Source organism: Agelaius tricolor, unplaced genomic scaffold (genome assembly GCF_023055355.1).
Source record: "Agelaius tricolor isolate 1412-34295 unplaced genomic scaffold, bAgeTri1.0.p SCAF_55, whole genome shotgun sequence".
In the NCBI taxonomy this organism is placed as follows: Eukaryota; Metazoa; Chordata; class Aves; order Passeriformes; family Icteridae; genus Agelaius; species Agelaius tricolor.
The window spans coordinates 2,040,587-2,058,745 of record NW_027269315.1 but is presented as its reverse complement, the minus strand read 5'-3'; the positions used below and the strand labels follow the sequence as shown (position 1 = coordinate 2,058,745).

The following is an 18,159-nucleotide window of genomic DNA, read 5'->3' as shown; positions in this document are numbered from 1 at the left end:
ACGAGTGGGGGTGCGGGGGGACCCCCGGAATTTGGGATGGGAGGTGCAAGGGTTGGGGAAGCCCCAAAATTCGGGATGGGGAATGCGGGGACCCCAAATAGGGATGGGGGGAAGTGGGACCCTAAAATTTGGGATGGGGGGTACAGGGATAGGAGAGCAAAATTAGCGATAGGGGGGTGGGAGGAAGGGGGACCCCAAAATTAGGGATGGGGGACCCTAAAATTAAGGATGGGGGATCCCGAAATTAGGGATGGGGGTGCAGGGACCCCAAAATTGGGGATGGGGGATCCCAAAATTCGGGATCGGAGGTGCAAGGATGGGGAACCTTAAAATTAGGGATGGGGGAACCTAAAATTAGGGATGGGGGGTGCAGGGACCCCAAAATTAGGAATGAGGGGGTGGAATGATGGGAGACCCCAAAATTCGGGACGGGGGACCCCAAAATTAGGGATGGGGGACCCCAAAACTGGGGATAGAGGACCCCAAAATTGGGGATGGGGGAACCCCAAAATTCGGGGTGGGGCTGCAGGGATAGGGGACCAAAATTAGGGATGGGGGACCCCAAACTTGGGGATGGAGGACCCTAAAATTTGGGATGGGGGTGCAAGGACCCCAAAATTTGGAATACCCCAAAATTAAGGATGGGGGACCCCAAAATTGAGGATGGGGGTGCAGGGATCGGGACCCCAGGATTGGGGATGAGGGCGCAAGGACCCCAAAATTCGGGATGGAAGACCCCAAAATTAAGGATGGGGGAACCCCAAAATTGGGGATTGAGGGTTCAGGGATCGGGGAACCCCAAAACTGGGGATGGGGGACCCCAGAATTGGGGATGGGGACCCCAGAATTGGGGATGGGGGTGCAGGGACCGGGCTGACCCCGCTGGGGGGGGGTGGGGAGGTCTCGCTCCCCCAGTTTCCCGTCGGCCCCCGCGGCTCCGGTGGCTCCGCCCCCTCGGCAGCGCGCGCGTGGGGGCGGGGCCAGGCGGGGGCCGGGACCGGGACCGGGGCCGGGAACCGGGACCCGGCCGGACCCACGTGCGGAGCAGGGCGAGATGTGGCCGCTCCGGCTGGGCACGGTGAGAACCGGGGCTGGGGCGGGGACCGGGGTGCATGGGGGGGGCCCGGTTCCGGTAAAAATCCCCGGTAAAGATCCCCGGTAAGGATCCCCGGTGAGGATCCCGGTAAGGATACCCGGTAAAAATCCCCGGTGAGGATCCCGGTAAGGATCCCCGGAAAGGATCCCGGTAAGGATACCCGGTGAGGATCCCCGGTAAGGATCCCAGGTTCCCGGTAAGGGTCCCCGGTTCGGATCCAGGGTCCTCGGTGGGGATCCCCGGTTCGGATCCCCGGTTCCCGATTCGGATCCCCGGTTCGGATCCAGGGTCCCCGGTTATGATCCTCGGTCCCCGATAAGGGTTCCCGGTACGGATCCCCGGTTCGGATCCCCGGTTCCCGCATCCCCCGGTGGCTCCCGGTGCACAGAAAGTTCCGGTGACCGGAGGGAGAGTCCCGGACCCCAAACGGGTCCTGGGTCCCGTTCCCGGTGGCTCCCGGTGCTCACAGGGCTCGCGGTACCCGGTACGGGGGGGGACGACACCCACCGGGGCCCCCCGTGCACGGGCAGCCCCAGACCCCACACGGGTCCCGTTCCCGGTGGCTCTCGGTGCTCCCAGGGCTCCCGGTGTCGCAGCAATCCCGGTACCCGCTATGGGGGGGTCCCGCTCCCCGTTACCGGCTGGGGGGATGTCCCGGTACCTCCGTTCCCCCCCCGTGTCCCCCTTTATCCCGGGGGGGTCTCAATTCCATCCCGCTCCTCCTGCTCCCCCTCTGCGCACCGGGACCCCAGTCCCGGTACCGTGTGCGCCCCCCCCTTATCCCGGTACCGTGTGCCCCCCCGCATCCCGGTCCCGTGTGCCCCCCCCTATCCCGGTACCGTGTGCTCCTCCCTATCCCGGTACCGTGTGCCCCCATCCCGGTACCGTGTGCTCCTCCCTATCCCGGTACCGTGTGCCCCTATCCCGGTACCGCGTGCCCTCCCTATCCCGGTACCGTGTGCCCCCCCGCATCCCGGTCCCGTGTGCCCCCCCCTATCCCGGTACCGTGTGCTCCTCCCTATCCCGGTACCGTGTGCCCCCATCCCGGTACCGTGTGCTCCCCTATCCCGGTCCCGTGTGCTCCTCCCTATCCCGGTACCGTGTGCCCCCCCGCATCCCGGTACCGTGTGCCCCCCCCCATCCCGGTACCGTGTGCCCCTATCCCGGTACCGTGTGCCCCTATCCCGGTACCATGTGCTCCCCCCATCCCGGTACCGTGTGCCCCCCCCGCTATCCCGGTACCGTGCGCCCCTATCCCGGTACCGTGTGCTCCTCCCTATCCCGGTACCGTGTGCCCCTATCCCGGTACCGTGTGCCCCCCCCATCCCGGTACCGTGTGCCCCCCCCCTCCCTATCCCGGTACCGTGCGCCCCCCCCCCATCCCGCGGACTTTGTGTCGGTCCCAAAGTCCCCGGGGCCGGTCCCGGCCCCGCCACCACCGGCCTTGGCCCCTGCCCGGTGCCCGCGGCCCCGCGGGTGATGCAATGGGGCGGCCGCGGTTACATCACCCGGGCACCGGGGATGGGCACCGGGGGGATCCCGGGCACCGGGGGTGGGCACCGGGAGGGGGCACGGGGGGAATCCCCCCACAGCCACAATGAGGGGGGGGGGGTCCCGGTTACCGGGGGTGGGCACCGGGGGGATCCCCCCACAGCCACAATGAGGGGAGGGTCCCGGTTACCGGGGGTGGGCACCGGGGGGATCCCCCCACAGCCACAATGAGGGGGGGTCCCGTGGATGCGAATCCAGCTGGGCACCGGAGCTTGGGGGGGTCCCCGTGGGGTTTTGGGGGTTGTTGTGGGGTTTTTGGGGAATTTTAAGGGGGTTCCGTGTGTTCTGGGGGGTCTTTGGAGATCCCCATGTGCTTTTTTTGGGGGCCCTTGGGGGGGATCCCCAGGTGTCTTTGGGGGTCCTTGTGAGGACTTTGAGGGGGCCCCCATGTACCCCCATGTATCCCCGTGTGGTCTGTGGGGTCCCCAGGTACTTTTGGGGGGACCATGGAGGAGTCTCCATGTGCCCCTTGGGGTCCCCATACACCCTGTGAGGAGCTTGGGGGGTCCCCATGTGTGCTGTGGGGTCCTTGAGGTCCCCATGTGCCCCGTGGGGTCCCCATGTGCCCTGTAGGGTCCTTGGGGTCCCCATGTGCCCTCTGTAGAGCTTGGGGGGGATCCCCATGTGCCCCGTGGGGTCCTTGGGGTCCCCATGTGCCCCTTGGGGTCCCCATACACCCTGTGAGGAGCTTGGGGGGGGTCCCCATGTGTGTTGTGGGGTCCTTGAGGTCCCCATGTGCCCCTTGGGGTCCCCATGTGCGCTTTGGGGTCCCCATGTGCCCTGTGTGGACCTTGGGGGGGTCCCCATGTTCCCTGCAGGATCCTTGGGGTCCCCATGTGCCACGTAGGGTCCTTGGGGTTCTTGTGGGGTCCTTGGGGTCCCCATGCACCCTGTGGGGTCGCCATGTGGTCTGTGGGGTCCTTGGGGTCCCTGTGGGGTCCTTGGGGTCCTCATGCACCCTCTGTGGACCCTTGAGGGGTCCCCATGTGCCCCTTGGGGTGCCCACACCTTGCAGGGTGCCTGGGGACAGATCCTGGGGGTGTCACCCCTGCTGCTGTCCCCTGTTTGTCCTGTCAGGGGCCGGGGGGGTCTCACACCTTGTGTCCCCCTCCCCATCTCCATCCAGGGTGGGTCTCACATCTTGGGGGGGCTCCAGGGGGCTCACACCTTGTGTCCCCCTCCCCATTCCCATACAGGGGGGGGTCTCACTCCTTGTGTCCCCCTCCCCATTCCCATACAGGGGGGGTCTCACTCCTTGTGTCCCCATTCCCATACAGACCCTGCAGCACTGGGGGGCTCCAGGGGGGTCTCACTCCTTGTGTCCCCCTCCCCATTCCCATACAGGGGGGGTCTCACACCTTGTGTCCCCCTCCCCATTTCCATGCAGACCCTGCAGAGCTGGGGGGCTCCAGGGGGGTCTCACATCTTGAGGGGCTCCAGGGGGCTCACTCCTTGTGTCCCCCCTTCCCATTCCCATAGAGGGGGGGGTCTCACTCCTTGTGTCCCCATTCCCATACAGACCCTGCAGTGCTGGGGGGGCTCCAGGGGGGTCTCACATCTTGGGGGGCTCCAGGGCCTTGTGTCCCCCTTCCCATTCCCATACAGGGGGGTCTCACTCCTTGTGTCCCCATTCCCATACAGGGGGGGGTCTCACACCTTGTGTCCCCATTCCCATACAGGGGGGGGTCTCACTCCTTGTGTCCCCATTCCCATACAGACCCTGCAGCGCTGGGGGGCTCCAGGGGGGTCTCACATCTTGGGGGGCTCCAGGGGGGTCTCACTCCTTGTGCCCCATTCCCATACGGGGGGGGGTCTCACTCCTTGTGCCCCCCTCCCCATTCCCATGCAGACCCTGCAGAGCTGGGGGGCTCCAGGGGGGTCTCACATCTTGGGGGGCTCCAGGGGGGTCTCACTCCTTGTGCCCCATTCCCATGCAGACCCTGCAGCGCTGGGGCTCCCGCCTGGGCACGGGCCCCCTCCGGGCCCAGCACGGCGCCGCTGCCGCCGCTGCCCCCGGGCACTGCCCGGGCTGGACGGGCCAGGAGAGCCTGGCCCAGAGCGACCCCGAGCTCTGGAGCCTCCTGCAGAAGGAGAAGGATCGGCAGTGCCGGGGGCTGGAGCTGATCGCATCCGAGGTGGGGCTGGGGGCGTGGGAAGGGGTGGGGTCGGGTTTGGGGGCGTGGGAAGGGGTGGGGTTGGGACTTGGGGGGGCTTTGGAAGGGGTGGGGCTGGGTTTGGGGGGGTGGGGAGGGGTGAGGGTGGGGCTTGGGGGGGCTTTGGAAGGGGTGGGACTGGGTTTGGGGGGTGGGGAGGGGTGAGGGTGGGGCTTGGGGGGGGTTTGGAAGGGGTGGGGTCGGGACTGGAGGGGTTGGAAAAAGGGTTGGGCAGGGGTGGGTTTGGGTTTGGGGGGCTTGGGAAGGGTTGGGGTTTGACCTGGGGGGGTTGGGAAGGGTTGGGGGTGGGGTTTAAGGGGTTTGGGCAGGGGTGGGGTTGAGCCTGGGGGGCTTGGGAAGGGTTGGGGTACCCCCTGTTTAGGGGGGTTTGGCTGCTCCAATTCCCATCCGTGTCCCCGTCCCCATTGTGGGGGGGTCCTGGTGCCCCCTCTGCACCTTTTCTCCCACCTCCATCATCCCTGGGGGTCTCAGTTCCATCCCATCCTCCTCCTCCTCACCCCTGGCTGATCACCAGGACCCCCATCCTGGTGTTGTGTGTCCCCCCTGACCCCAACCCATCTCCCCCCATCCCCTGGATTTGACCCCAGCCTTGCTCCCTGCACAGGGTGGGCTCAGGCTTGGGGTCCCCCCTGTTTAGGGGGGTTTGGCTGCTCTGATTCCCATCCACTTTTCTCCCCCCTCCCCAGAATTTCTGCAGCCGGGCAGCGCTGGAGGCCCTGGGCTCCTGCCTGAACAATAAATACTCAGAGGGGTATCCTGGGAAGAGGTAAAGTGGGGAGGGGGCTTGGGGGGGGGGTTCAGCTGCAGGAGACCCCAGCCAGGGGCTCCCCGGTGGTGATGCCTTGTGAGGGTTGATCTAGGACAGAGATTGGAGTTAAATAATGAATAGGGATTGATTAGGGGGCCTCAATGGATCCGCCCTGGGCTGCACAAGGTGAGCCCAGAATGGTCACAAAATGAACCCAAAATCGTCACAAAATGAACCCCAAATGGTCACAAAATGAGCCCAAGATGAACCCAAATGGCACAAAATGAACCCAAAATGGTCACAAAATGAGCCCAAGATGAACCCAAATGGCACAAAATGAACCCAAAATGGTCACAAAATAAACCCCAAATGGTCACAAAATGATCCCAAGGTAAACCCAAAATGGTCATAAAATGGTCACAAAATGAACCCAAAATGGTCACAAAATGAGCCCAAGATGAACCCAAAATGGTCACAAAATGAACCCAAGATGAACCCAAATGGCACAAAATGAACCCAAAATGGTCACAAAATGAACCCAAAATCGTCACAAAATGAACCCAAGGTAAACCCAAAATGGTCACAAGATGAGCCCAAAATGAACCCAAAATGGGGCCCAAGATGAACCCAAAATGGTCACAAAACGAACCCAAGATGAACCCAAAATGGTCACAAAATGAACCCAAGATGAACCCAAATGGCACAAAATGAACCCAAGATGAACCCAAAATGGTCACAAAATGAACCCCAAATGAACTAAAAATGGTCACAAGATGAACCCAAAATGGCCACAAAATGAACCCAAAATGGTCACAAAATGAGCCCAAAATGGTCACAAAATAAACCCAAAATGGTCACGAAATGAACCCAAAATGGTCACAAAATGAACCCAAAATGGTCACGAAATGAACCCAAAATGGTCACAAGATGAACCCAAAATGGCCACAAAATGAACCCAAAATGGTCACAGAATGAACCCAAAATCGTCACAAAATGAACCCAAGGTAAACCCTAAATGGTCACAAGATGAGCCCAAAATGAACCCAAAATGGGGCGCAGGGGTGGTGGATCAGGTCACTCCTATAGGGTCATGCTGGCTCTGGTGTCCCCCTGATGTCCCCAGGTACTATGGGGGTGATGGACCAGATCACTCCCATGGGGTCAGGCTGGCTCTGGTGTCCCCCTGGTGTCCCCTGGTGTCCCCAGGTACTATGGGAGTGGATCAGGTCACTCCTATAGGGTCAGGCTGGCTCTGGTGTCCCCCTGGTGTCCCCCTGGTGTCCCCAGGTACTATGGGGGTGGATCAGGTCACTCCCATGGGGTCAGGATGGTGATCCCCTGGTGTCCCCCTGGTGTCCCCCTGGTGTCCCCAGGTACTATGGGGGTGGATCAGGTCACTCCCATGGGGTCAGGATGGTGATCCCCTGGTGTCCCCCTGGTGTCCCCCTGGTGTCCCCAGGTACTATGAGAGTGGATCAGGTCACTCCTATAGGGTCAGGCTGGCTCTGGTGTCCCCCTGGTGTCCCCTGGTGTCCCCAGGTACTATGGGGTGCCGAGGTGGTGGATCAGGTCACTCCCATGGGGTCAGGATGGTGACACCCTGGTGTCCCCTGGTGTCCCCCTGGTGTCCCCAGGTACTATGGGAGTGGATCAGGTCATTCCCATGGGGTCAGGCTGGCTCTGGTGACCCCCTGGTGTCCCCCTGGTGTCCCCTGGTGTCCCCAGGTACTATGGGGGTGATGGACCAGATCACTCCCATGGGGTCAGGCTGGCTCTGGTGACCCCCTGGTGATCCCCTGGTGATCCCCTGGTGTCCCCCGGTGTCCCCAGGTACTATGGGGGTGCAGAGGTGGTGGATCAGATCGAGCTGCTGTGCGAGCAGAGGGCTCTGGAGGCGTTTGACCTGGACCCTGCCCGCTGGGGCGTCAACGTCCAGCCCTACTCGGGCTCCCCGGCCAACCTGGCCGCCTACACGGCCCTGCTGCAGCCCCACGAGCGCCTGATGGGGCTGGACCTGCCCGACGGGGGCCAGTAAGGGGGGAATTGGGGGTTTAGGGGCTGGGGATTGGGGGAATTGGGGTTTGGGGGCTGGGGGATTGGGGGATTGAAGGTTTGGGATTGGGGGTTTGGGATTGGGGGAATTGGGGTTTTAGGGGCTGGGGATTGGGGGTTTGGGGTTGGGGATTGGGGAAACCTGCCCGACAAGGGCCAGCTGGGGATTGGGAATTGGGGATTGGGAGTTGGTATATAGGGCCAGTACATGGGAATTTGGGAATTGGGGATTGGGGGATTGGACCTGCCCAACCTGGCCGCCTACACGGCCCTGCTGCAGCCCCACCAGCGCCTGATGGGGCTGGACCTGCCCGACGGGGGCCAGTAAGGGGGGGGACGGGGGGATTGGGGGCTGGGGATTGAGGGAATTGGGGGTTTGGGATTGGGGAATTGGGGGTTTGGGATTGGGGGAATTGGGGTTTGGGATTGGGGATTGGGGGAATTGGGGGTTTGGGATTGGGGGTTTGGGGGCTGGGGATTGGGGAATTGGACCTGCCCGACAGGGGCCAGCTGGGGATTGGGAATTGGGGATTGGGAGTTGGGGGATTGGGAGTTGGGAATTTGGGAATTGGGGATTTGGGAATTGGGGACTGGGGGATTGGACCTGCCCAACCTGGCCGCCTACACGGCCCTGCTGCAGCCCCACGAGCGCCTGATGGGGCTGGACCTGCCCGACGGGGGCCAGTAAGGGGGGAACGGGGGGTTTGGGGGCTGGGGATTGGGGGTTTAGGGGCCGGGGATTGGGGGTTTGGGATTGGGGATTGGGGGTTTGGGGTTGGGGATTGGGGAATTGGACCTGCCCGACAGGGGCCAGCTGGGGATTGGGAATTGGGGATTGGGAGTTGGGGGATTGGGGTTGGGAGTTGGGGATTGGGAATTGGGGAATGTGGAATTGGGAGCTGGGGGAATGGGGATTGGGGAATTGGGATTTGGGAACTGGGGAAATGGACCTGCCCAATGGGGGCCAGTATGTGGGGAATTGGGAATTGGGGGATTGGGAATGGGGGAATTGGGGATTGGGGGAATTGGGGGAACATCTTCCCAGGGCCTACCCTAATATTTTCCCAGGCCCAACCTTTCTTTCCAACTCCCCCGAAAATCCCATGATTTTATCCCCATTTTATCTCCATTTTTTCCCCATTTCATCCCCATTTTTCCCCCATTTTATCCCAAATTTTCCCCCATTTTCCCCCTATTTTATCTCCATTTTTTCCCCTATTTCATCCCCATTTTTCCCCCGTTCCATCCCCAGCCTCACCCACGGTTACATGACGGACACCAAGCGGATCTCGGCCACCTCCATCTTCTTCGAGTCCATGCCCTACAAGCTGGATGTGAGCTGGGGGGAGCCCCAGGGTGTCCCCAGGGTGACCTGTCTGTCTGTCTGTCTATCCCTGGGCTGGCTGACCTGTCTGTCTGTCCGTCCCTGAACTGACTGACCTCTCTGCCCGTCGCTGGGATGAGAGACTTGTCCATCTGTCTGTCTGTCCCTGGACTGACCGATTTGTCTCTGTCTGTCTGTCTGTCTGTCTGTCCCTGGGCTGACCAATCTGTCCATCCATCCCTGGGCTGACCAGTCTGTCTGTCTGTCTGTCTGTCCGTCCATGGACTGACTGACCTGTCTGCCTGTCCCTGGACTGACTGACCAATCTGTCTATCTGTCTGTCTGCCTGTCCCTCTCTGGTCTGTCTGACCTGCCTGTCTGTCTGTCTGTCTGTCCCTGGTCTGCCTATCTGTCCCTGGTCTGTCTGACCTTCCTGTCTGTCTGTCTGTCCCAGGTCTGTCTGACCAATCTGTTTGCCTGTCCCTGGTCTGTCTGACCTTCCTGTCTGTCTGTCTGTCCCTGGTCTGTCTGTCTGTCCCTGGTCTGTCTGACCTGTCTGTCTGCCTGTCCCTGGTCTGTCTGTCCCTGGTCTATCTGACCTGTCTGTCTGTCTGTCCCTGGTCTGTCTGACCTGTCTGTCTGTCTGTCCCTGGTCTGTCTGTCCCTGGTCTGTCTGGCCTGTCTGTCTGTCTGTCTGTCCCTGGTCTATCTGACCTGTCTGTCTGTCTGTCCCTGGTCTATCTGACCTGTCTGTCTGTCTGTCCCTGGTCTGTCTGTCCCTGGTCTGTCTGACCTGTCTGTCTGTCTGTCCCTGGTCTGTCTGACCAATCTGTTTGCCTGTCCCTGGTCTGTCTGACCTTCCTGTCTGTCTGTCTGTCCCTGGTCTGTCTGTCTGTTCCTGGTCTGTCTGACCTTCCTGTCTGTCTGTCTGTCCCTGGTCTGTCTGGCCTGTCTGTCTGTCCCTGGTCTGTCTGTCCCTGGTCTGCCTGACCCGCCTGTCCGTCCGTCTGTCCCTCCCAGCCCGCCACAGGCCTCATTGACTACGCCCAGCTGGAGGTGACCGCGCGTCTCTTCCGTCCCCGCCTGATCATCGCGGGCACCAGCGCCTACGCCCGCCTCATCGACTACGCCCGCATCAGGAGGGTGAGGAGGGCTCCTGGGGGGTCCTGGGGGGCTCAGGGGGGCACTGGGGACAGCAGGTGACCCCTGTGGGTGTCCCTGATGGGTCTCCCCAGGTGGGTGTCCCAGGTAGGTGTCCCCGGTTGGGTGTCCTTGATGGGTGTCCCAGGTGGGTATCAGTGGTGGGTGTCCCAGGTGGGTGACCCAGGTGGGTGTCCCTGATGGATGTCCAAGGTGGGTGTCCCCTGGTGGGTGTCCCCAGGTCAGTGTCCCTGATGGTATCCCCAGTGGGTGTCCCCAGGTGGGTGACCCAGGTGGGTGTCCCAGGTGGATGTCCTCTGGTGGGTGACCCCTGATGGGTGTCCCCAGGTCAGTGTCCCAGGTGGGTGTCCCCAGGTAGGTGTCCCAGGTGGGTGACCCAGGTGGGTGTCCCCAGGTGGATGTCCTCTGGTGGGTGACCCCTGATGGGTGTCCCAGGTCAGTGTCCCTCGTGGGTGTCCCTCATGGGTGTCCCCCGCCTCATTGACTACACCCGCATCAGGAGGGTACCTGGGGGGTCCTGGGGGTCTCTGGGGACAGCAGGTGACCCCGGGGGTGTCCCCACAGGTGTGTGACGAGGTCAAGGCCTACCTGCTGGCAGACATGGCCCACATCAGCGGCCTGGTGGCCGCCAAGGTGATCCCGTCCCCCTTCGAGCACGCGGACGTCGTCACCAGCACCACGCACAAGACCCTGAGGGGGGCCAGGTGGGACCCCCACGGGGGGGTGGGAGTGAGGGATTCAGGGAGCTCCTGGGGGGGGCTGGGAATGAAGGAGCCATTTGGGGGGCTGGGAATGAGGGAACCCCAGTGTGGGGCTGGGATTCAGGGAGCTCCTTGTGGGGCTGGGAATGAGTGAGGGACCCCCTTGTGGGGCTGGGATTCAGGGAGCTCCTTGTGGGGCTGGGACCAGGGAGCTCCTTGGGGGTCAGGGAATGAGGGAACCCCAGTGTGGGGCTTGGGATTCAGGGACCTCCTTGTGGGGCTGGGACCTGTGACCCCCTTGGGTGGCTGGGAATGAGGGACCCCCTTGTGGGGCTGGGATTCAGGGAGCTCCTTGGGGGGTCAGGGAATGAGGGAACCCCAGTGTGGGGCTGGGATTCAGGGAGCTCCTTGTGGGGCTGGGACCAGGGAGCTCCTTGGGGGCCTGGGAATGAGGGACCCCCAGTGTGGGGCTGGGATTCAGGGAGCTCCTTGTGGGGCTGGGACCCTGTGAGCCCCATAGGGAGCTGGGACCCAGTGAGTTCCTTGGGGACCTGGGAATGAGGGAACTTCTTGGGGGGGCTGGGAATGAGGGACCCCCTTGAGGGGCTGGGACCCCAGGAGCTTCTTGTGGGGCTGGGACCCTGTGACCCCCTTGTGGGGCTGGGACCCTGTGACCCCCTTGTGGGGCTGGGACCCTGTGAAGCCTTTGGAGGGCTGGGAATGAGGGAGCTCCTTGGGGGACTGGGACCCTGTGAGCCCCTTGGGGGACTGGGAATGAGGGAACCCCAGTGTGGGGCTGGGATTGAGGGACCCCCTTGAGGGACTGGGACCCCAGGGAGTCCCTGGGAGCCCCAGGTGCACCCCAAGGGGACCCCAGGGTTGTCCCAGGCTGGGACCTAGGGAGCTCCTTAGGGGGCTGGGAATGAGGGAACCCCAGTGTGGGGCTGGGATTGAGGGAGCTCCTTGTGGGGCTGGGACCAGGGAGCTCCTTGTGGGGCTGGGAATGAGGGACCCCCTTGTGGGGCTGGGATTCAGGGAGCTCCTTGGGGGTCAGGGAATGAGGGAACCCCAGTGAGAAGCTGGGATTGAGGGACCCCCTTGAGGGACTGGGACCTGTGACCCCCTTGGGTGGCTGGGAATGAGGGAGCTCCTTGTGGGGCTGGGACCCCAGGAAGCCCCAGGTGCACCCCAAGGGGACCCCAAGGTGCCTCATGTTGGGACCCTGTGAGCCCCTTGGGGGACTGGGAATGAGGGAACCCCAGTGAGAGGCTGGGATTGAGGGACCCCCTTGAGGGACTGGGACCCCTGGGAGCCCCAGGTGCACCCCAAGGGGACCCCAGGGTGCCCCAGGCTGGGACCTAGGGAGCTCCTTAGGGGGCTGGGAATGAGGGGACCCCAGTGAGGGGCTGGGACCCCGGGAGCTTCTTTTGGGACCCTGTGAGCCCCTTGGGGGGCTGGGAATGAGGGACCCCCTTGTGGGGCTGGGACTCTGTGAGCCCTTTGGGGGGCTGGGACAGAGGAAGCCCCAGTGAGGGGCTGGGACCCAATGAGTTCCTTGGGGTCTGGGAATGAGGGACCCTCTTGTGGGTGCACCCCAAGGGGACTCCAAGGTGCCTCAGGCTGGCAATGAGGGACCCCCTTGTGGGGCTGGGATTCAGGGAGCCCCTTGGGGAACTGGGACCCTGTGAGATCCTTGTGGGGCTGGGAATGAGGGACCCCCTTGTGGGGCTGGGATTCAGGGAGCCCCTTGGGGAACTGGGAATGAAGGAGCCCCAGTGAGGGGCTGGGACCCAGGGAATCCCTTTGGGGGACCCCAGGGTGCCTCAGGCTGGCAATGAGGGACCCCCTTGTGCCCCTTGAGTGTCCCCCCCGGGCAGGAGAGGTGACAGTGTCCCTTTGCCACCAGGTCAGGGCTGATCTTCTACCGCAAGGGCGTGCGCTCGGTGGACAAGAGGACGGGCAAGGAGACGCTCTACGACCTGGAGGACAGGATCAACTTCTCCGTGTTCCCCTCGCTGCAGGGGGGACCCCACAACCACGCCATTGCTGCCGTGGCCGTGGCCCTCAAACAGGTCTGTGCTGGGGGGGGCTGGGGAGGGCGTGTCCTGTGTCCCCCCTGTGCTCTGGGGTGTCCCCTGTGCTTATGGGGTATCCCCTGTACTTATGGGGTATCCCCCCTGTGCTCTGGGGTGTCCCCCTGTGCTCTGGGGTGTCCCCTCTGTGCTATGGGGTGTCCCCTTTACTTATGGGGTGTCCCCCTGTGCTATGGGGTGTCCCCTGTGCTCTGGGGTGTCCCCCTGTGCTCTGGGGTGTCCCCCGTGTGCTCTGGGGTGTCCCCCCTGTGCTCTGGGGTGTCCCCTGTACTTATGGGGTGTCCCCCTGTGTGCTCTGGGGTGTCCCCTGTACTTATGGGGTATCCCCCCTGTGCTCTGGGGTGTCCCCCCTGTGCTCTGGGGTGTCCCCTGTACTTATGGGGTGTCCCCTCTGTGCTCTGGGGTGTTCCCTGTACTTATGGGGTATCCCCCCTGTGCTCTGGGGTGTCCCCTGTACTTACGGGGTGTCCCCCCTGTCCCCCCTGTGCTATGGGGTGTCCTCCCTGTGCTGTGGGGTTTTGGCATGTCCCCTGTGCTATGGGGTGTCCCCTGTCCTGTTGGGGTGTCCCCTGTGCCATGGGGTGTTGGGGTGTCCCCCCTGTGCTGTGGGGTGTCCCCCCTGTGCTCCCTGTGCTATGGAGTGTCCCCCTGTCCTGATGGGGTGTCCCCAAGTGTTATGGGGTGTCCTGTGTCCCCCCTGTGCTATGGGGTGTCCCCCTATGCCATGGGGTTTCTCCTGTGCTTATGGGGTGTCCCCCATGCTGATGGGGTGCCCTGTCCCTGCTGTCTGTGGGGTGTTGGGGTGTCCCCCTTGTTCTATGGTGTGTCCCCCCTATGCCATGGGGTTTCTCCTGTGCCATGGGGTGTCCCCTGCCCCATTGGGGTGTCCCCTATGCCATGGTGTCTCCCCTGCCCTGTTGGTGTCCCCCGTGCCAATGGTGTCCTTGTCCCCCCTGTCTGTGGGGTCTTGGGGTGTCCCCTGCCCCATTGGGGTGTCCCCTGTGCCATGGGATGTCCCCTATGCCATGGTGTCCCCCCTGCCCCATTGGGGTGTCCCCTGTGCCGATGGTGTCTGTGTCCCCCATGTCTGTGGGGTGTTGGGGTGTCCCCTGTGCTGTGGTGTCCCCCCTGCCCCATGTGGTGTCCCCCATGCCGATGGTGTCCGTGTCCCCAGGCCAGCTCCCCGGCCTTCAGGCAGTACTGCCAGCAGGTGCTGAGGAACGCCAAGGCCATGGCACAGGCGCTGCTGCAGAGGGGCTACACCCTGGTGTCAGGTGAGTCTGTCTGTCTGTCTGTCCCACGTACACCCTGGTGTCAGGTGAGTCTGTCTGTCTGTCTGTCTGTGCCAGGTACACCCTGGTGTCAGGTGAGTCTGTCTGTCTGTCTGTCTGTCTGTCTGTCCTAGGTATCCCCTGGTGCCAGGTGAGGCTCTGTCCCTGCTGTTGTGGGGTCAGGGAGGGAGGAGCCATGCTGGGGACAAGAGTGACCATGGTGGGGACAAGGCTGAGCCATGCTGGGGACAAGAGTGACCATGGTGGGGACAAGGCTGAGCTGTGGTGGGGACAAGGCTGAGCCATGGTGGGGGCAAGAGTGACCATGCTGGGGACAAGAGTGACCATGGTGGGGACAGGAGTGACCATGGTGGGGACAAGAATGAGCCATGCTGGGGACAAGGCTGAGCCATGGTGGGGACAAGAGTGACCATGGTGGGGACAAGAGTGACCATGTTGGGGACAAGAATGAGCCATGGTGGGGACAGGGCTGAGCCGTGGTGGGGCCAGGTGGCTCTGCCCAGTCTCAGGCCAGCGCTGGGGACGTGCAGCAGGCCTGGGGGGCAGAGGCAGCACCGCCAGCCCTGCAGAGCCCACGAGGCCCAGCAGAGCGGTCTGGGGGTGCTCAGCACCCCTCACCCCTGTCCTTCCCTCCCCAGGGGGCACCGACAACCACCTGGTGCTGGTGGACCTGCGGCCCAAGGGCATGGACGGGGCGCGGGCAGAGCGGGTGCTGGAGCTGGTGTCCATCACTGCCAACAAGAACACGTGCCCAGGGGACAGGAGTGCCCTGACCCCCGGGGGGCTGCGCCTGGGTGAGGGGCACCCCCTGCCCTGGGGCCTGGGGGGCCTCAGCCCTGCTGCTTCTCCCCTCTCTGAGTGGGAATTTGGGGATGGGTTTGGGTGGGGAAGGGGGGAAGACCTTGTGGGGACGAGAATTTGGGGACCTCTTGGTCCTCAAATTTGGGGAGGCCCAGTGAGGGGTTTGGGGCCAGGGAGCTTCTTGGGGGGCTGGGAATGAGGGAGATTCTTGGGGGTCTGGGACCCAGGGAGATCCTTGTGGGGCTGGAAATGAGGGAGCCCTTGTGGAACTGGGAATGAGGGAGCCCTTGTGGGGCTGGGACCCCGTGAGCCCCTTGGGGGTCTGGGACTGAGGGAGCCCCTCATGGGGCTGGTGCCCCTGCAGTGCTGCTGTCCCTTCTGTCCCCGATGGGCTCTGTCCCTTCTGTCCCTGATGGGCTCTGTCCCTGCTGGGCTCTGTCCCTGCTGGGCTCTGTCCCTGCTGTCCCTGATGGGCTCTGTCCCTGATGGGCTCTGTCCCCGCTGTCCCTGATGGGCTCTGTCCCTGCTGTCCCCGCTGTCCCTGCTCTCCCTGCTGTCCCCGCTGTCCCTGACAGGCTCTGTCCCTGCTGTCCCCGCTGTCCCTGCTGTCCCCGCTGTCCCCGCTGTCCCTGCTCTCCCTGCTGTCCCCGCTGTCCCTGACAGGCCCTGTCCCCGCTGTCCCTGCTGGGCTCTGTCCCCACTGTCCCCGCTGTCCCTGACAGGCCCTGTCCCCGCTGTCCCTGCTGGGCTCTGTCCCCACTGTCCCCGCTGTCCCTGACAGGCCCTGTCCCCGCTGTCCCTGCTGGGCTCTGTCCCCACTGTCCCCGCTGTCCCTGACAGGCCCTGTCCCCGCTGTCCCCAGGTGCCCCTGCCCTGACCTCGCGCCAGTTCCGTGAGGAGGATTTCCAGAAGGTCGTGGAGTTCATCGACGAGGGCATCGCCCTGGCCTTGGACGTCAAGAGCAAAACCAGTGAGCCCTGGGGACCCCCATTTCCCCCAGTTCTCCCCATTTCCCCTTCCTTGCTGCCCCTCAGCTCCTTCTGCTGCCCACCCTGGTCCCCAAAAACCACGTGGCAAAACCCATGAGCCACGGGGGCCCTATTTCTTTCCCCCCATTCATTTCCCTCCATTTATTTCCCCCATTTCTTTCCCCCATTTACTCCCCCCATTCCTCTCCCCCAATTCCTTTCCCCCATTCCTTTCCTCCCATTTATTTCCCCTCATTTCTTCCCCCCATTTATTTCCCTCCATTTATTTCCCCCATTTCTTTCCCTCCATTTCTTTCCCCCCATTTCTTTCCTCCCATTTCCTTCCCCTCATTTCCTTCCCCCCATTTATTTCCCTCCATTTATTTCTCCCCGTTTATTTTCCCCATTTATTTCTCCCATTTCTTTCCATTCCTTTCCCCCAATTCCTTTCCCCCAATTCCTTTCCCCCATTTCTTTCCCCCCATTTCTTTCCCCTCATTTATTTCCCCCATTTCTTTCCCCCATTTCTTTCCCCCCATTTCTTTCCTCCCATTTCTTTCCCCCATTTATTCCCCCATTTCTTTCCCCATTTCTTTCCCCCATTTTCTTTCCCCCATTTCTTTCCCCCCATTTCTTCCCTCCATCTATTTCCCCCCATTTATTTCCCCCCATTTCTTTCCCCCATTTATTTCCCCCCCATTTCTTTCCCACCAATTCCTTTCCCCTCATTTCTTTCCCCCATTTCTTTCCTCCATTTCCTCCCATTTCCCCCATTCTCCCTTCCTGCCTGCCCCTCTCCCCTTTGTAACACCACCCCTTCACCCCATCCCGATGCCAGCCCAGCCGTGGGTACCTGTGGCAGGGCTGGAGCTGCCCTGGTGCTCACCTGTGCCCTCCCCACACCAGGTAAGCTCCAGGATTTCAGGAATTTCCTGCTCCAGGACCCGGGCACGCAGCAGCGCCTGCAGGAGCTGCGGGGGCGCGTGGAGACCTTCGCCCGTGCCTTCCCCATGCCCGGCTTCAGCGACCACTGAGGGGGGCACGGCCCTGCTGCCAGCCTGGGGGCACTGGGGAGGGGGCACTGAGACCCTCAGACCCTTTCCCCCTCCCCTTTTTTCCCGTTATCACCCTTGGGTGCTGCATCCCTGGGGTGGGGGCGCACCCTGCTCTCAGTGTTAGAACCTTCCTGGGCTTGCTGCAGCCTCATCTTGCACTTTTCTATGGGGAGGGGTCGCTAATAAAAGTGGGGGCAGAGCTTTGGTGCCGTGCTGGATGTTGGGGAGGGGTCCCTGGGGCCCCTCAGTGCCAGGGACTCTGGGGGTCTCATTGAGACCTTGGCCTGTGCCTGCCCCATGCCCGGCTTTGGGCACCACTGAGGGGGGCACAGCCCTGCTGCCAGCCTGGGGCGCTGGGGAGGGGGCGCTGAGACCCTCAGAGCCACCCTCTGCCTGTCCTCCCCCTCCTTTTGTCCCCCGTTGTCACCCTTGGGTGCTGCGTCCCTGGGGTGGGGGCGCATCCTGCTCTCAGTGTTAGAACCTTCCTGGGCTTGCTGCAGCCTCATCTTGCACTTTTCTATGGGGAGGGGTCGCTAATAAATTGGGGGCAGAGATTTGGAGGTGTTTGGGCCGTGCTGGATGTTGGGGAGGGGTCCCCCAAATGCCAGGATCCACGAGGTTCTTGTTGAGGTCTTCCCCATGCTCAGCTTCGGGCACCACTGAGGGGGGCACGGCCCTGCTGCCAGCCTGGGTGCGCTGGGGAGGGGGCACTGAGACCCTCAGACCCTTTCCCCCTGCTCTTTTTTCCCGTTATCACCCTTGGGTGCTGCGTCCCTGGGGTGGGGGCGCACCCTGCTCTCAGTGTTAGGGTACAGAGACCCCCCCAGACCCTGCATTTGGGTGGGGGGCACTGCTTGCTGCAGCCTCATCTTGCACGTTTCTATGGGGAGGGGTCGCTAATAAAAGTGGGGGCAGAGCTTTGGAGGTGTTTGAGCTGTGCTGGGTGTTGGGGAGGGGTCCCTGGAGCCCCTCAGTGCCCTGCCAGGAGCCCCTCAGGCTCTCGTGCCTCAGTTTCCCCAGCCTGGGGGGCTCTGAGGGCAGGGGGTGGTGCTGAGACCGGGGACTTTGGGGTGCGGTGGGGGGGGGACACCCTGGGGACCCGACCGGACCCGACCGGACCGGACCGGACCGGACCCTCCCCTT

General features: G+C 62.8%; 1 protein-coding gene across 2 annotated transcripts; it reads left to right on the top strand.

The window, feature by feature from the left end:
• Positions 1 to 934: 934 nt before the first annotated feature.
• On the top strand, positions 935 to 17,573 carry SHMT2 (serine hydroxymethyltransferase 2). Of its 2 annotated transcripts, XM_071456083.1 has the most exons (12): positions 935 to 1,078; positions 4,585 to 4,782; positions 5,508 to 5,587; positions 7,400 to 7,600; positions 8,874 to 8,955; positions 9,966 to 10,088; positions 10,671 to 10,810; positions 12,714 to 12,879; positions 14,075 to 14,174; positions 14,831 to 14,986; positions 15,856 to 15,963; positions 16,868 to 17,573. In XM_071456083.1, the coding sequence occupies exons 1-12, from the start codon at positions 1,055 to 1,057 to the stop codon at positions 16,993 to 16,995; spliced, it is 1,506 nt and encodes a 501-aa protein (XP_071312184.1). In that variant the 5' UTR covers positions 935 to 1,054; the 3' UTR covers positions 16,996 to 17,573. The 2 variants fall into 2 exon arrangements, with proteins under 2 accessions (XP_071312184.1, XP_071312186.1); XM_071456085.1 differs by lacking the exons at positions 935 to 1,078; positions 4,585 to 4,782; positions 5,508 to 5,587; positions 7,400 to 7,600 and adding an exon at positions 8,181 to 8,305.
• The last annotated feature ends 586 nt before the right edge of the window (positions 17,574 to 18,159 follow it).

Excerpts from the sequence above, each read along its gene's own strand:
- SHMT2 (XM_071456083.1), top strand. The coding sequence starts at position 1,055 with ATGTGGCCGCTCCGGCTGGGCACG. Across the intron at positions 4,783-5,507 it reads TGGAGCTGATCGCATCCGAG|AATTTCTGCAGCCGGGCAGC; the intron begins GTGGGGCTGGGG and ends CCCCCTCCCCAG. Across the intron at positions 14,987-15,855 it reads CCCCGGGGGGCTGCGCCTGG|GTGCCCCTGCCCTGACCTCG; the intron begins GTGAGGGGCACC and ends CGCTGTCCCCAG.